This window comes from Panthera leo, chromosome C1 (assembly GCF_018350215.1).
Source record: "Panthera leo isolate Ple1 chromosome C1, P.leo_Ple1_pat1.1, whole genome shotgun sequence".
Classification (NCBI taxonomy): domain Eukaryota; kingdom Metazoa; phylum Chordata; class Mammalia; order Carnivora; family Felidae; genus Panthera; species Panthera leo.
The window spans coordinates 125,718,788-125,731,901 of record NC_056686.1 but is presented as its reverse complement, the minus strand read 5'-3'; the positions used below and the strand labels follow the sequence as shown (position 1 = coordinate 125,731,901).

At 39.8% G+C, this 13,114-nt stretch overlaps 1 protein-coding gene across 8 annotated transcripts in view; it reads left to right on the top strand.

Annotated features, from left to right (window-relative positions):
* MAP3K19 (mitogen-activated protein kinase kinase kinase 19) overlaps positions 1-13,114 on the top strand; it is a 63,805-nt gene that overhangs the window by 10,482 nt on the left and 40,209 nt on the right. For 7 of the 8 annotated variants that reach the window (XR_006205421.1, XR_006205420.1, XM_042948538.1 and 4 more), the window contains exons 3-4: positions 8,527-8,715; positions 11,399-11,553. Coding sequence is in view for 6 of the 8 variants with exons in the window: in XM_042948538.1 (XP_042804472.1) it covers positions 8,527-8,715; positions 11,399-11,553 (344 nt within the window). In the remaining 2 variants the exon portion in view is untranslated. Of the gene's footprint in view, positions 1-8,526; positions 8,716-10,943; positions 11,003-11,398; positions 11,554-13,114 lie in introns of those variants that run through there. The other variant, XM_042948537.1, reaches the window with a different exon arrangement.

Genomic DNA, 13,114 nt, shown 5'->3' with positions numbered 1-13,114 from the left:
GTCATGTCCCTAAAGAGAAGTATCTTGTTTTGTTTTGTTTTGTTTAAATGTTTATTTATTTGTTTTGAGAGAGAGTGAGAAAGATTGGGGGAAGGGCAGACAGAGATGAAGAGGGAGAATCCATGCTCAGTGTGGAGCCCATTACAGGGTTGGATCCCACAACCTAAGATCATGACCTGAGCCAATATCAAGAATCAGACACTTAACTGACTGAGCCACCCAGGTGCTCCAAGAGAAGTGTTTTTAATCTGCCAGTCTGGAATTTTCTTAGTGGTAGACCCAAGAGCTAGACCATTAGCAGCAGCCCAAGAATCCATAAAAATATAACAAGGTTCATCAAGGGGAGTATTGGTCAGAGCTTGAGAATAGCCTTGAGTTCTACCCATTGAGTGGAACAACATGTCCATTGTCAATTCTGCATAGCTGGCACTGAAGCCAAACAGCTGCAATAGTCCAGTGCACACCATCAGATTTCATCTTGGCTAAACCATTAGTGACATACACCCAGGCACCAAGGGAAATCCTTGTGAAGGAAAGTACCCCTAAGCCAGCAGTTTTGCTTCAGGTGGTGGTGTGGGGGTTAAAATTTCCAGCAAAGGGAAAGATACCATTTTTTTTTTCATGTAAATCAGAGATGCCAATGTGCCCAGACTGGTTGCATTCTTAAATACACCATTTCCACTTGACAAACAAGGCTTGTTGGGCTTTTCCTACCTTGTTATTCATTGAGTTCTAGTTGACTCACCCCCAAAATGGAAATATTGCACTTGAGAGCCATAAGATCTCCTTGGATTAGGCATTCAGTTTTGACAAGAACCCACTAGCAAGCTAATATCTGCCTTTTAAAATGTATTTATTTTTTTAAGTAATCCCTCACCCAGTGTGGGGCTCAAACTCATAGACCTGAGATCAAGCATTGCATGCTTAACCAGCTGAGCCAGTCAGGCACCCCTAATGTCTGCTTTTTAAAAGTGATGTATCTAGTAGACATGCCAAAGAGGCAACAAGTCCAAATCCCCAAGAAATACCTCCAGATAGAGGCTGCCTCCCTTTGCCAGAAGCTCCCCAATTGGCAAAATTATTGTCATAGACTGAAAAGGGTCAGGAACTCTGAAGATACTAGCACTTCTCTACATAATAGCTCATCACAATCAGAAGAATCCTCTTGACACTTAATGGAATTAGGGAGTATACATGTATAACACATTAATTCCCATTACACATTCAGATGGAAGCCACAGCTATAATCCACTGAATTGGCCCAAGGGGCCCCGCCCACAGAATCATTTTAGCTTTCCTTACCTACTGCAAACTTTGCTCAAACCCCATTAACTGAGTTCAGGCACCCACTTTTCCCAAGGGACTAGGCAGGATGGTGACTTGGGAATCTGTATCTAAGAGACCCATAAAAGTTTGAGTCTCTCCTTTCCCACTGTTCATCAACCTAGTCATGTCAGTGGCTATAGCCTTCAGGCCCCTTTGAAGACTGTGTATCCTTGGCCCCACTTATAATGATCTTTATCTTTAAAGCAGTTGAGGTTGAGGTACAGGGGGAGGGAGGGATTAGGAACATGGTGAAAGAGAATGGCTCCAGACCAATAAGCAATGCATATTTATTTTTGGTTTCCAGAAGCATTGAGGCTTCTTCTTGTTCAACAAAATGAACTTATAATGTTTTTGGTCCATACAAAGCACTCTATCAGGTGGCAAGGTCGTTGTTACTGACACCATCGATTTCAGCCTCAGGGATCCCTTGACTCAGTGGCCATAGGCACATTACTTTCTTACTGGAGCTTCAGGGTTTGCACCTTTTGGTTGACTCAGGCTGGGTTTTCATAGTAGGGCCTTTTTTTTTTTTTTTTTAAGTATTCTACCTTAATCTGAATCATTTGATAATCCTTTGTCATGATAACATCTTTAAATTTTTACCTGGTTTTAACATAAGGAATAGGAGAGTTTTCCAGGGTAGTGGGGTTAATTACAAAAATTTGCTAATGAGGCACCTGGGTGGCTCAGTTGATTGAGCATCAGACTTTGGCTCAGGTCATGATCTCTCATTTCATGAGTTTGAGCCCTGTATCTGTCTCGCTGCTGTCAGCTCAGAGTCCACTTTAGATTTTCTGTCTCCCTCTCTCTCTGCCTCTCCCCCACTCGTTCTCTTTCTCTCTCTTTCAAGAATAAATAAGGCTTAATTTTTTTTAAAAAAAGGAAATAAAAAAAGAAAAGAAAAAGAACTTTGCTTAAAAAAATTTGTTAGATTTCTTTGTGTCATTTTCTCTCTTACCATTGGGTCATCTTCAACAGTATTATAATCCCATCCAGGGCATAAGAACCTGAACACTAGTTCTGTGATTTATCATGGGAATTTGTCCGCTCAAGGAAATCTCCCCAGGAGGTCTAAAGCTCCCTTACAGTGGCTGCAACCCACTGCAAAAAATTCTGAGACCTCACTATCATCATTAAATAGATCTAAGGTTGTCAGCAGGAAGGACTGAGCTGTTAAGATAATGAATGTCACTCTTCCTTAACAAGCATAATGCATCTCACTACCCATATCCCAAATGAATGAGCCAAAGTTCCAAGTTTGCCTGGTTTTTGCCTGTATCAGTCATGAATTTTCCTTCTTTCCAGCCCAGAAAAGATATGTATCTCTGTAACTGTTGTCTAAAAGGAAGTAGAACCTTCTGCCTACCCAGGACAAATCTTAGTATTATATGTTATAGTGGCATGGTCGTGAGGCTGACTGCCAGATGGGTGAGGAAGATAACACCTGTAGAAAAATCATCAAAAACCAGGAAGCAGTTGTTTTTGAACTTATTTCTTGGCACTTAGCCTTTAACTGCCTCCCAATTCCTTAAACAGGCATTAATAGTCAATAAAATGGAGGATCATTTATTACCTAATCAACCATACAATTTGGTCAATGTATTTGCTACCACTTCCCATGAACTTTCTTTAAATCTCATTAATTACCCCCCACGAAGCCCTCGTTCTTCTTCTGTCATTCCTATCTCTTTCAGAATCACCTCATTTTTTTGCAAAAATTAGGAACTGTGAAGTATCTGAGATTTTTCCTTACTTGCTACCTAATAAGTTAGCCTACCACAGTTCCAGAGTCTGGCAGAAGACATGAGACTCCTGAGTCAGAAAAATGACAGTTTACTATTCACAATAGTAATGATAGTAGTATCAGCATTTGCTTCAGTTCTCTGAGCCCCAGTTTCTACAGGGCAGTATGAAGAGGTGATACCTGCACATACAATGGGTTGAATTATAAGAGAGGAAACCTGAGCTTAGGAAACCTAGGAAAGTAAGCATGTTTTCCCAATGCTCCAGGAAGAGACATTATCTCTACCTTGCAAAGTCACTCACTATACAAACATCTTTGAAAACATAGTCTAGGGGCACCTGGGTGGTTCAGTCAGTTGGATGTCCGACTTTGGCTCAGGTCATGATCTCATGGTTCGTGAGTTCAAGCCCTGCATCAGGCTCTCCACTCTTAGCACAGAGCCTGCTTCAGATCCTCTGTCTCCCTCTTTCTCTAACCCTCCCCCGCTCACTCTCTCAGAAATAAATAAAAAATTAAAAAAATTTTTTTAAATATGGTCTAGAGCAAAGGCAGTCAGTGCCTCTCTTCACAAGACCTACAAAAACACAAGTTCCCAGAGTTTCTGGAGAATTGTTTTTCTTTTTCTCTCTCTTTTTTTAATGTTTATTTATTTTTGAGAGAGAGAGAGAGAGAGCGGGAGAAGGGGAGGGGCAGAGAGCGAGGGAGACACAGAATTCGAAGCAGGCTCCAGGCTCTGAGCTGTCAGCACAGAGCCCCATGTGGGGCTTAAACCCACAAACTGTGAGATCATGACCTGAGCCCAAGTCGGACGCTTAACCGACTGAGCCACCCAGGCACCCCATTTCTTTTTTTAATGTTTATTTATTTATTTTGAGAGAGAGAGGGGGAGAGAGAATGAATCCCAAGCAGGCTCCGCACTGTCAGCACAGAGGCAGACATGGGGCTGTATCTCACAAACTGAGAGATCATGACCTGAGCTGAAGTCTAGAATCAGACACTTAATCTACTGAGCCACAGAGGTGCCCCTGGAGAATTCTCTTTCAACAGCCCCTATAAAGAGTGCTCCTTTGGTTGATTCTCACTGCCTCCACTTTCTCACCTCTTAAGACTACTGCAGTCTGGCATTGTTCCCTACTACTCCACTGAAACTGCTCTTGCCAACATGCCCTATAATGTCCTTTGTTACCTATCAGATCTTAGCGACTTTAAACACCAATTTTTCATGAAATGCTTTCTTCCATTAGCTTCTTCCTGTATTTTCACCTCACCTCCCAGGCAGTATCTCTCTAGTCTCATTATGGATTCTTTTTTTTTTTCATCCATTAAATATTGGTGTTGCCTAATATTGTGGGGATAGCTCTTAGTTCTGTACTTCAGCCCACATCTCTCACCTGAATTCCTCTGTGTGTGTGTATAGTATATATACACTGTATACACAGACATATACATATATGTTCTAGATCTAGATCTAGATCTGTGTGAGTATATATATGGTATATTGAGCTTCCAACCATATATCTCCATTTACATGTCATGTCAAAGACCTCAAACACAGTATGTCCTCATTGTCTTCTTTGTCTTTATCCCCAAATCTAATTCTTCTGAGGAGTGCCAGCATCAGTGCTTTCCATTTTATTAAATAGCATCACCATCTATTTATCTTAAATTGTTCATTCACTCATTCCTTAAACATTTATTCATGTGATAAGATCTCCTGCAATGTTGGACTTACATGCTATTGAAGGTGAAACACAACAAATAAGGAAACAAAAAGCACTTAGTTAAATTACAAATTACTCTTAGTTCTTTAAAGTAACCAGTAGAGTGAATCATCTTTTGATAAGGTGGCTGGAAAAATCCCCACTGAGGTGGTTACATTTATGCTAAGTAAAATAATGATGAATGATGACATTTGAAGAGCAGTTGGGGGAGAGAGAATAACAGAGATAACCCTTTTGGTTAGGAAGAAGCTTGCATATTAAGGCAAAAATGTGACTAGAACTTGCAGAGGAAGGAGGAAGAGTGGCATAAGATGAGGCTGGAAAGGAAGGCCAGGCACAGATCCTGCAGGGCCACAAAGGCATGCAGAGGGATTTTTAAAAACTGCTTTATTGAGATATAATTCACATATCATACAATTCACCCATTTAAAGTGTGGAATCCATTGGTTTTTAATATAATCACATTAATGTGCAATCATCTCCACAGTCAATTTTAAAACATTTTCATCATCCCAAAAAGAACTCTACACCTCCCTGCCCCCCCAAAAAGAAGCCCTGTCCCTTCAGCTATCACTTTCTATCTTTCCTCCCTTTCCCTGCTATAGCCCTTAAGCAACTACTAATCTACTTTCTGTCTCTGTAGATTTTCCTATTCTGGACTTTCATATAAACAGAATCATATAATATGTGATCTTTTGTGATTGCTTCTTTTACTTAGCATACTGTTTTCAAGGTTCATGTTGCAGCATGCATCAGTAATTCATTCCTTTTTATAGCTGAATAATATTCTATTATATGGGTATACTATATTTTATTTATTCATTTGTCCATTGATGGAAATTTGGGTTGTCTCCATGTTTTGGTTACTATGAACAATGCTGCCATAAACATTTGCATACAGATTTTAAAGTTATCATATATTTTAATTTCTCTTTCATTCCACTCCTAGAATTCCTAGAAGTGGACTTAACTGAATCATATGGAAACTGTATGTTTAATCATTTGAGGAAATCCCAGAATGCTTTTTAAAATTTTTTTTAAGTGCTTATTTTTGAGAGAGAGAGGGAGAGGGCGAGAGAGAGAAAGAGGGAGCGTGAGGGGCAGAGAAAGAGAGGGAGACAAGAATCTGAAGCAGGCTCCAGGCTCCATGCTTTCAGCACAGAGCCCAACGCAGGGCTCAAACCCCCAAACTGCAAGATCGTGACCTGAACCAAAGTTAGACACTTAACCAACTGAGCCACCCAGGTACCCCCAGAATGCTTTTTAAAGTGGCTGTACCATTTACAGCAGTGTATATGTGTTCTGATTTCTTCACATCCTCGTAACACTTACAGTTATCTAACTTTTTTATTCTGTCCGTTGTAATGAGTTTCAGACAAAGGTATTTGGAAATGGAGAGACTTATTAGAAGGTCATTGCATTGTTTCAGGCAACAGATCATGGTAGCCCTGTCTGCAGTGACAGTAGGAAAGATAGACAAAAATGGACTGAAGTAAAACACCTGAGAGTTATCTTGATTTCTGACTCACCATCAACACCAACATCTAATTAGCCCTACCTCCTAAGTGTTCATGGATTATACCCTCAGTCACTCCATTTCTACTGACTGATTCAGTAGAATCAATCTATTTCCCTGATTCAGTAGCCATTTTTTCTCCATGAAGCTACTGTAGCAATCTCATTGGTCTCCCAACTTCTACCCTTCTCCACAGTAATTTTTTTTAATGTTTATTTATTTCTGAGACAGAGCATGAGCAGGGGAGGGACAGAGAGAGAGGGAGACACAGAATCCGAGGCAGGCTCCAGGCTCCGAGCTGTCAGCAGAGAGCCCGACGCGGGGCTCAAACTCACAAACCGCAAGATCATGATCTGAGCTGGAGTCTGTTGCTCAACCGACTGTGCCACCCAGGCGCCCCTCCACAGTAATTTTTTTGAAATGCTGATCTCATCATGTCATCCCTCTGTTTAAAATCTTTCACTGGAGATACAACTATATTCCTAAATGGAGTTGGTAAAGCCTTTTAGGATTTAGCTACTCTTGACCTCTCCATCACATTTCCTTACCCTCCTTCCCCCATCCTGAGCTCCAGCTATGCCTAATTCCTTCCAGAGCTTTAAATGTTATTTGTTCTTTTGCCCTCTGTATTAGTCATCTTGGGCTTTCCATAGCAAACATACCATAGCTGAGTAGCTTAAACAATGGAAATTAGGTGGTGTTTTTTTTTTTTTTTTTAAGTAGGCTTCATACCTGGCATGGAGCCCAACATGGGGCTTGAACTCACAACCTGGAGGGAGATCAAGAGTTGGATGCTTAACTGACTGAGCCACTAAGGTTCCACAATAGAAATTATTTTTTTCATAGTTCTGGTAACTGGGAAGTCCAATATCAAGATTCTGGACAATTTGGTTTCTAGTGAGAACTTTTTTGCTGACTTATAGAAGGCTACCTTCTCTCTGTGTCCTCACTTGGCAGAGAGACAGAGAGAACAAGTTCTCTTGTGTGACACTAATCCTATCAGATCAGGGCCCCATCTTTACAATCTCATTTAACCTTAATTACTTCCCAGAGGCCCCCTCTCCAAATACAGTCACATTGGAGGTTAAGGCTTCAACATATGAATGTTGAGGAGAAATAATTCAGTCCATAGCATCCACAGTACTTTGTTTATCCTATATCCTTTGCTTGAAGCAATCTTTCCCCCAGTCTTTGCCTGGTTAACTGCATCTCTGATCCCTTGGTTCTCAGCTTAGACATAATTTTCTCCAAGAAGTCTTCTTGGACTTAAACTGTCCCAAGACAGCTTAATACACTTCTTCTAAGTACACCCTCAGCCTTCTTTATTTTTTTTTAATTTTAACGTTTATTTATTTTTGAGACAGAGAGAGACAGAGCATGAACAGGGGAGGGGCAGAGAGAGAGGGAGACACAGAATCTGAAACAGGCTCCAGGCTCTGAGCGGTCAGCACAGAGCCTGACGCAGGGCTTGAACTCACGGACCGTGAGATCATGACCTGAGTCGAAGTTGGATGCTTAACCGACCCGAGCCACCCAGGCGCCCCCACCCTCAGCCTTCTATATTTACCCTATCAATGCATTAACACACTGTTGCAATTGTCTTTTTATCTGTCTTTTTTCCTCACTAGTTCGTAAATGCCTTCAAGGCTGGTCCCTGCCTTCTTCATTGTTGAAGTCTCAGCACCAAGGACAGTTCTTGACCAATGCTAATCACTCAATCCTATTTGTTGAATAAATTATGCATTCAATATTTTGAATAGCATTTATTTGCTCCCTAGAAATACTTGTGGAAATACTTGCAACATTCAAGGATCTATGTCTAAACTTAGGGGTTTTATATTCCAAATTGTAGGTGATACTAGTAGGACTTTGATGCTTTATGTGGGTTTAACATAAAATACTCACAGATGTCTAGTTTTAAGACAAAGATAGTATCCCCAAAGGTTACCTGGCTGTCTTAGCTGGTAAAGAATGTGACTCCTGATCTCAAGGTTGTAAAGATTGAGCCCCACGTTGGTTATACAGGTTATTTAAAAATAAAATCTTTTAAAAAAAAGGCAAATAGCAGTTAGCTGCATCAAAATCAATTCTTCATTTTTATGCTCCTCTTATTCTATTTTTCTGTATCATGAATCAAAGTCATGTCTAAGTTTTCTGCATAGCCCTGAAGATACTCTTTGCACTCAAAGATGCTACATAAGAATGTTGTGCTGTTGCAGGTTGTTGAATTTCTTCTGGAAAAGGGAGCAGATATCACCCTTTGTAATTACAGCAATCAAACTGCAGTTCATGTGGCTAATTGCCACGTCCAAAGACAACTCTTGGCTATCAATGGAATCCAGGCTCCCCAAATGCAACTTCTACAAACTTCATGGCAAGGTGATCTTGAACAACTTCAACACTTGCTGGTCAGTTATATTGATGTTTGCTTCTGCCTTTGTGTAGGTAGGTGGGTGGGTGAGTGATATGAAAGGCATAGACTACACATGACTCATTTTAAATAAAAATGAGTTCTTTTCAAATGCAGTCCTAGAAAGTTTCAGGCAGAAAATAGAAAGAAACAGGATCAAATAGGACATTGGGGTGGAAAACAGGATAATAAAAGAACACAGCAGCAGGCTATTTCTACCTTCCTCCAGCTGGATGCTAGAAGAAGTCACATAGCACCCATGGGAAATAATATGCTCCCAGGATGCCCCCCAGAGAACTGCTGTCAACTTGCTCAGAGGAGTTCCCTTGACATCATTGCCTATTGTACAATTGCTGTTTAGATCCCTTTGGACCAGCTGCACTTATTATCTTTAGCCTGAAAAGGGAATCAGAGAGCTTATGCTTTGCATAATATTTAGTTGTAACTAAAGGAGTTAAAAGGATATGTTTTTAAAATACTTTCTTCCCACGTTATTGATTTTCTTATTTAGATTTTCTACCCATAGATACTCTTTCCTGAAGTAACTTACAAAACCATATGCATAACCAAGGACTCTAATTGTTGGTGACCAGCAACTGTCTATTCTTGGTATTTACCTTCAGAGATACTGTCAGATCACATGACCTTCCAACTGAAAGAAAATCAATTGCTGCTAGGAAACAGTTTCTTCCATTCCCTTATGGGCAAGACACAAACAGATAAAGAAAAAGTGAACAATATTCTGGTCACCTAGAGTTCAAGGGGATCTGCAACAAAATCCAAAGAACTCCTTAAATACTTTTGTTGTACTAAACAATAGTCTAAAATTGTCGTAAACCATGACTAAAGCTTAGAAATTTTTTAGGAGTGCCTGGGTGGCTCAGTTAAGCGTCTGACTTCAACTCAGGTCATGATCTCATGGCTCATGAGTTTGAGCCCCGCATTGGGCTCTGTGCTGACAGCTCAGAGCCTGGAGCCTGCTTCAGATTCTATATCTCCTTCTGTCTCTGCCCCTCACACTCTGTCTCTGTCTCTCAAAAATAAATGAACATTGAAAAAAAAATTTTTAAGAAATTTTTTGAAAGGCAATAAATTTTATTTTAATGGTATTCATAACGGTTGTTATAATCCAGTATCTGTTTTCATAACCACATTTTCACCCATAAAGATTAGCAGCCACATTTTAAGAAACTGGTGTCTGTACCTGAATCCAAAGTTTAATAAGCAGGTGCTGAATTAATGTGCTATTGCAAGACTACTCTCAGTTCAAACCTTTCGTGTTGGTGCTAACTAATAATAAACAGTGATATAAGAGGTGACTTCTTTTCAGAGACTGAAAAAAAATTAATTAATTCCCATAGCACCCCTCTGAGGTAATATCATTATCTCTAGTTTGTCCCTAGAGAAACTGAGGTAGAAACACAAGACTATACTGACATGGCATAAAGTGAAATAGAGATGGAAAGTAGCAAATTATTTTGGTAAATAAAATAAACAGTTTGGATAATTTGGCCTTACAGTGGGTTTTCAGTTCTGAATTATCCAAATTAAATTTTGCTTTCATTAAAACAACAAATATCATCTGTATATCCACCTGCGTTTGACTATATGTGTATATATATGTGTGTGTGTGTGTATACATACATACACACACACACACACACACACACACACATACCTGCCTTATTTTTGTAACTCATTCATTCATTCCAGAAATGTTTACTGAGCATGTGTCAAACACTCTGCTCAGTGCTTTTCATATTCTATCACCAATCATCAAAACAACCCCACAAAGAAGACATTGTTATTCCTACTCTAGAGCTGAGGACTCTGAAGGTCAGTGAGTAGGACTGCTGGATTTTACAAACAAACATACAGGACACGTGGTTAAATTTGAACTTCAGATAAATACCAAATAATTTTTTTAGTATTACTGTGTCGCCAGTGAAAATTATTGTTTAGCTGGATATCCTTTATTTTTTTTTTTAATTTTTTTTTTCAACGTTTTTTATTTATTTTTGGGACAGAGAGAGACAGAGCATGAAGGGGGGAGGGGCAGAGAGAGAGGGAGACACAGAATCGGAAACAGGCTCCAGGCTCCGAGCCATCAGCCCAGAGCCTGACGCGGGGCTCGAACTCATGGACTGCGAGATCGTGACCTGGCTGAAGTTGGACGCTTAACCGACTGCGCCACCCAGGCGCCCCTCCTTTATTTTAACAGGGTGATCTTATCAAGTGCCCTTGATATAGTCCTATCAGGGAGGTTAAATAATCAGCTTAAGGAGGTAAAATTCAAACCCGGGTCTGTCTCTCAGGCCTGTGTTCTTTCAATTCATCAGCTCCTCATCAATATAGGTATTGAGAAAGAATGTGTTGAAGCTGGGGTGCCTGGATGGCTCAGTCAGTTAAGCATCTGACTCTGGATCTTGGCTCAGGTCATGATCTCATGCTTTGTGAGCCAGAGCCCCATATCAGGCTCTGTGATGACAGCATGGAGCCTGCTTGGGATTCTGTCTTTTGCTCTCTCTCCCCTTCCCCCACCTCAAAAATAAATAAACTTAAAACAACAACAGAAAAAGAATGTATTGAAGTTAAAATGAGAATTTGGCTAAGCAAGGAAAATGCAAAGATTAGTATAAATAGTAAAAACATAATAAAAATAAAGCTTCATGTTTTCAAAGGCATCTGAAGAGTTCCTGGATATAAATTTCCCAAACCAACATGGCTTGACCCCTCTGATGCTGGCTGTGAGGGATGTGGATCTGTTTGAGAGTCTTGATATGTTAACAGTCTACAGACCTGTGGAGGTTCTGTCTGAGCTCCTCAGGCATCATGCGTGAGTATGAGTGGTCAGTTGGCACCAGTGGAAGAGAGTCTATGTCATTGTTATTGTCAGAAGTCACTTGTAAACTTAGAGACACGCAATTCTGGACCTCAGGGTTGTTAAGTTCAAGCCCCACATTGGGTATAGAAATTGCTTCATAGTAAAATCTTAAAAAAATTTTATATATCGAATGCAAATTCATGTTCATAAAAGGGACTTCAGCAGTTGCAAAGTAATGTGCAAATGTTAGATGTTGCTATCTATTATTTTTATGATATTGACTATTTGTTTTATTTGTGTAAATACTCTTTTGGTACTTATGAAGAATGTCAAATAATTCTTCTTTTTTTTTTTTTTTTTAGAATGTCAGATAATCCTTGAGTATGTAGCTTCTTACCCCCAACATGTTACTAATTATTTCAGAAAGCATTGTCAATTATCAAAAGCAATTTATAATACTGATTTCTAATTATCTAAAAATTACTGTATGCCAGCATGTTCTTTTAGGGGAAGGGGAAGTAAACAATTGACTTTTAAAAAAAATCAGTAGGTTAATAAGCAGTTTTTCATGTTAGAATTCCAGTGTCCTAATGCTGTCACCTAGATATCATCCAATAAGAACAGATGGGCAGCTCTTTCTCAGAATTTCATATGAATTTTGTTTTGGAAAGAAAAAAAAAAGTAGAAGGGAGCTTCAAGAACAAAAGCATAGTCAAGAACACGAGCTATTGTAAAAGGACCAGTTACTATAATAGGATAAAGATGGAAGTTTGAAGCTACTTTAGACTTTAGTGTTAAGAAACAACTAAAGAGATTGTTTAACATGGAGAGTACCGGACAGCACCCCAGAGATGGTGTTCAGTAGGCCTGGAGTGGGGTCCAGAATATAGGAAATCAAAAAGTGCCGCATTGAGAAACACTAATCAAGGCAAATGAGCAAACTGAGGTCCCAAGGAGTTAAGTGACTTGCTTAAGGCCACTTATCAAGGCAGAGGCAGTCCCCTGATTCTTGGTCCTATCCTACTTCTTTTGAATCATGACCTTTGATGGAGAAAAGCTCATAAGGGGTTATTTTTTCAGAGGATAAAACATTTCCCAGTCCTATAGCAATAAAAAGATTCAAATTCAAAGCTGTTAGGTTGGAGACCATGCTCAACATGTTCTGTGTCCCAGAACGTGACCAGTGCAGAAAGTGTAATCATTATTTCCCACACCATAATCTGCCAATAGGGCTCTTACTATTGGCCCTTTGAATCTCTCTGAGCTGTTATCTATCTAATCCTCAGATTCAGTGCAACATGGAGAGGATATTTGTGCTATTGCAAGGAGCCCTGAGATTAGCTGGTCAGGCTTAACAATCACAGGGCAAGGCGAAGAAAGATGAAGAGGTCATGCAGAGGGACTTTATGACAAGTTCGCTCCACTCAACCAAGAGCCTGTGAAATAAGCATATAAGCTTAGTTTTCTTTCTTTCTTTCTTTTTTTTACATTTTTAAAAATGTTTTAATTTATTTTTGAGAGAGAGAGAAAGAGAGAGAGAGCATGAGTAGGGGAGGGGCAGAGAGAGAGGGAG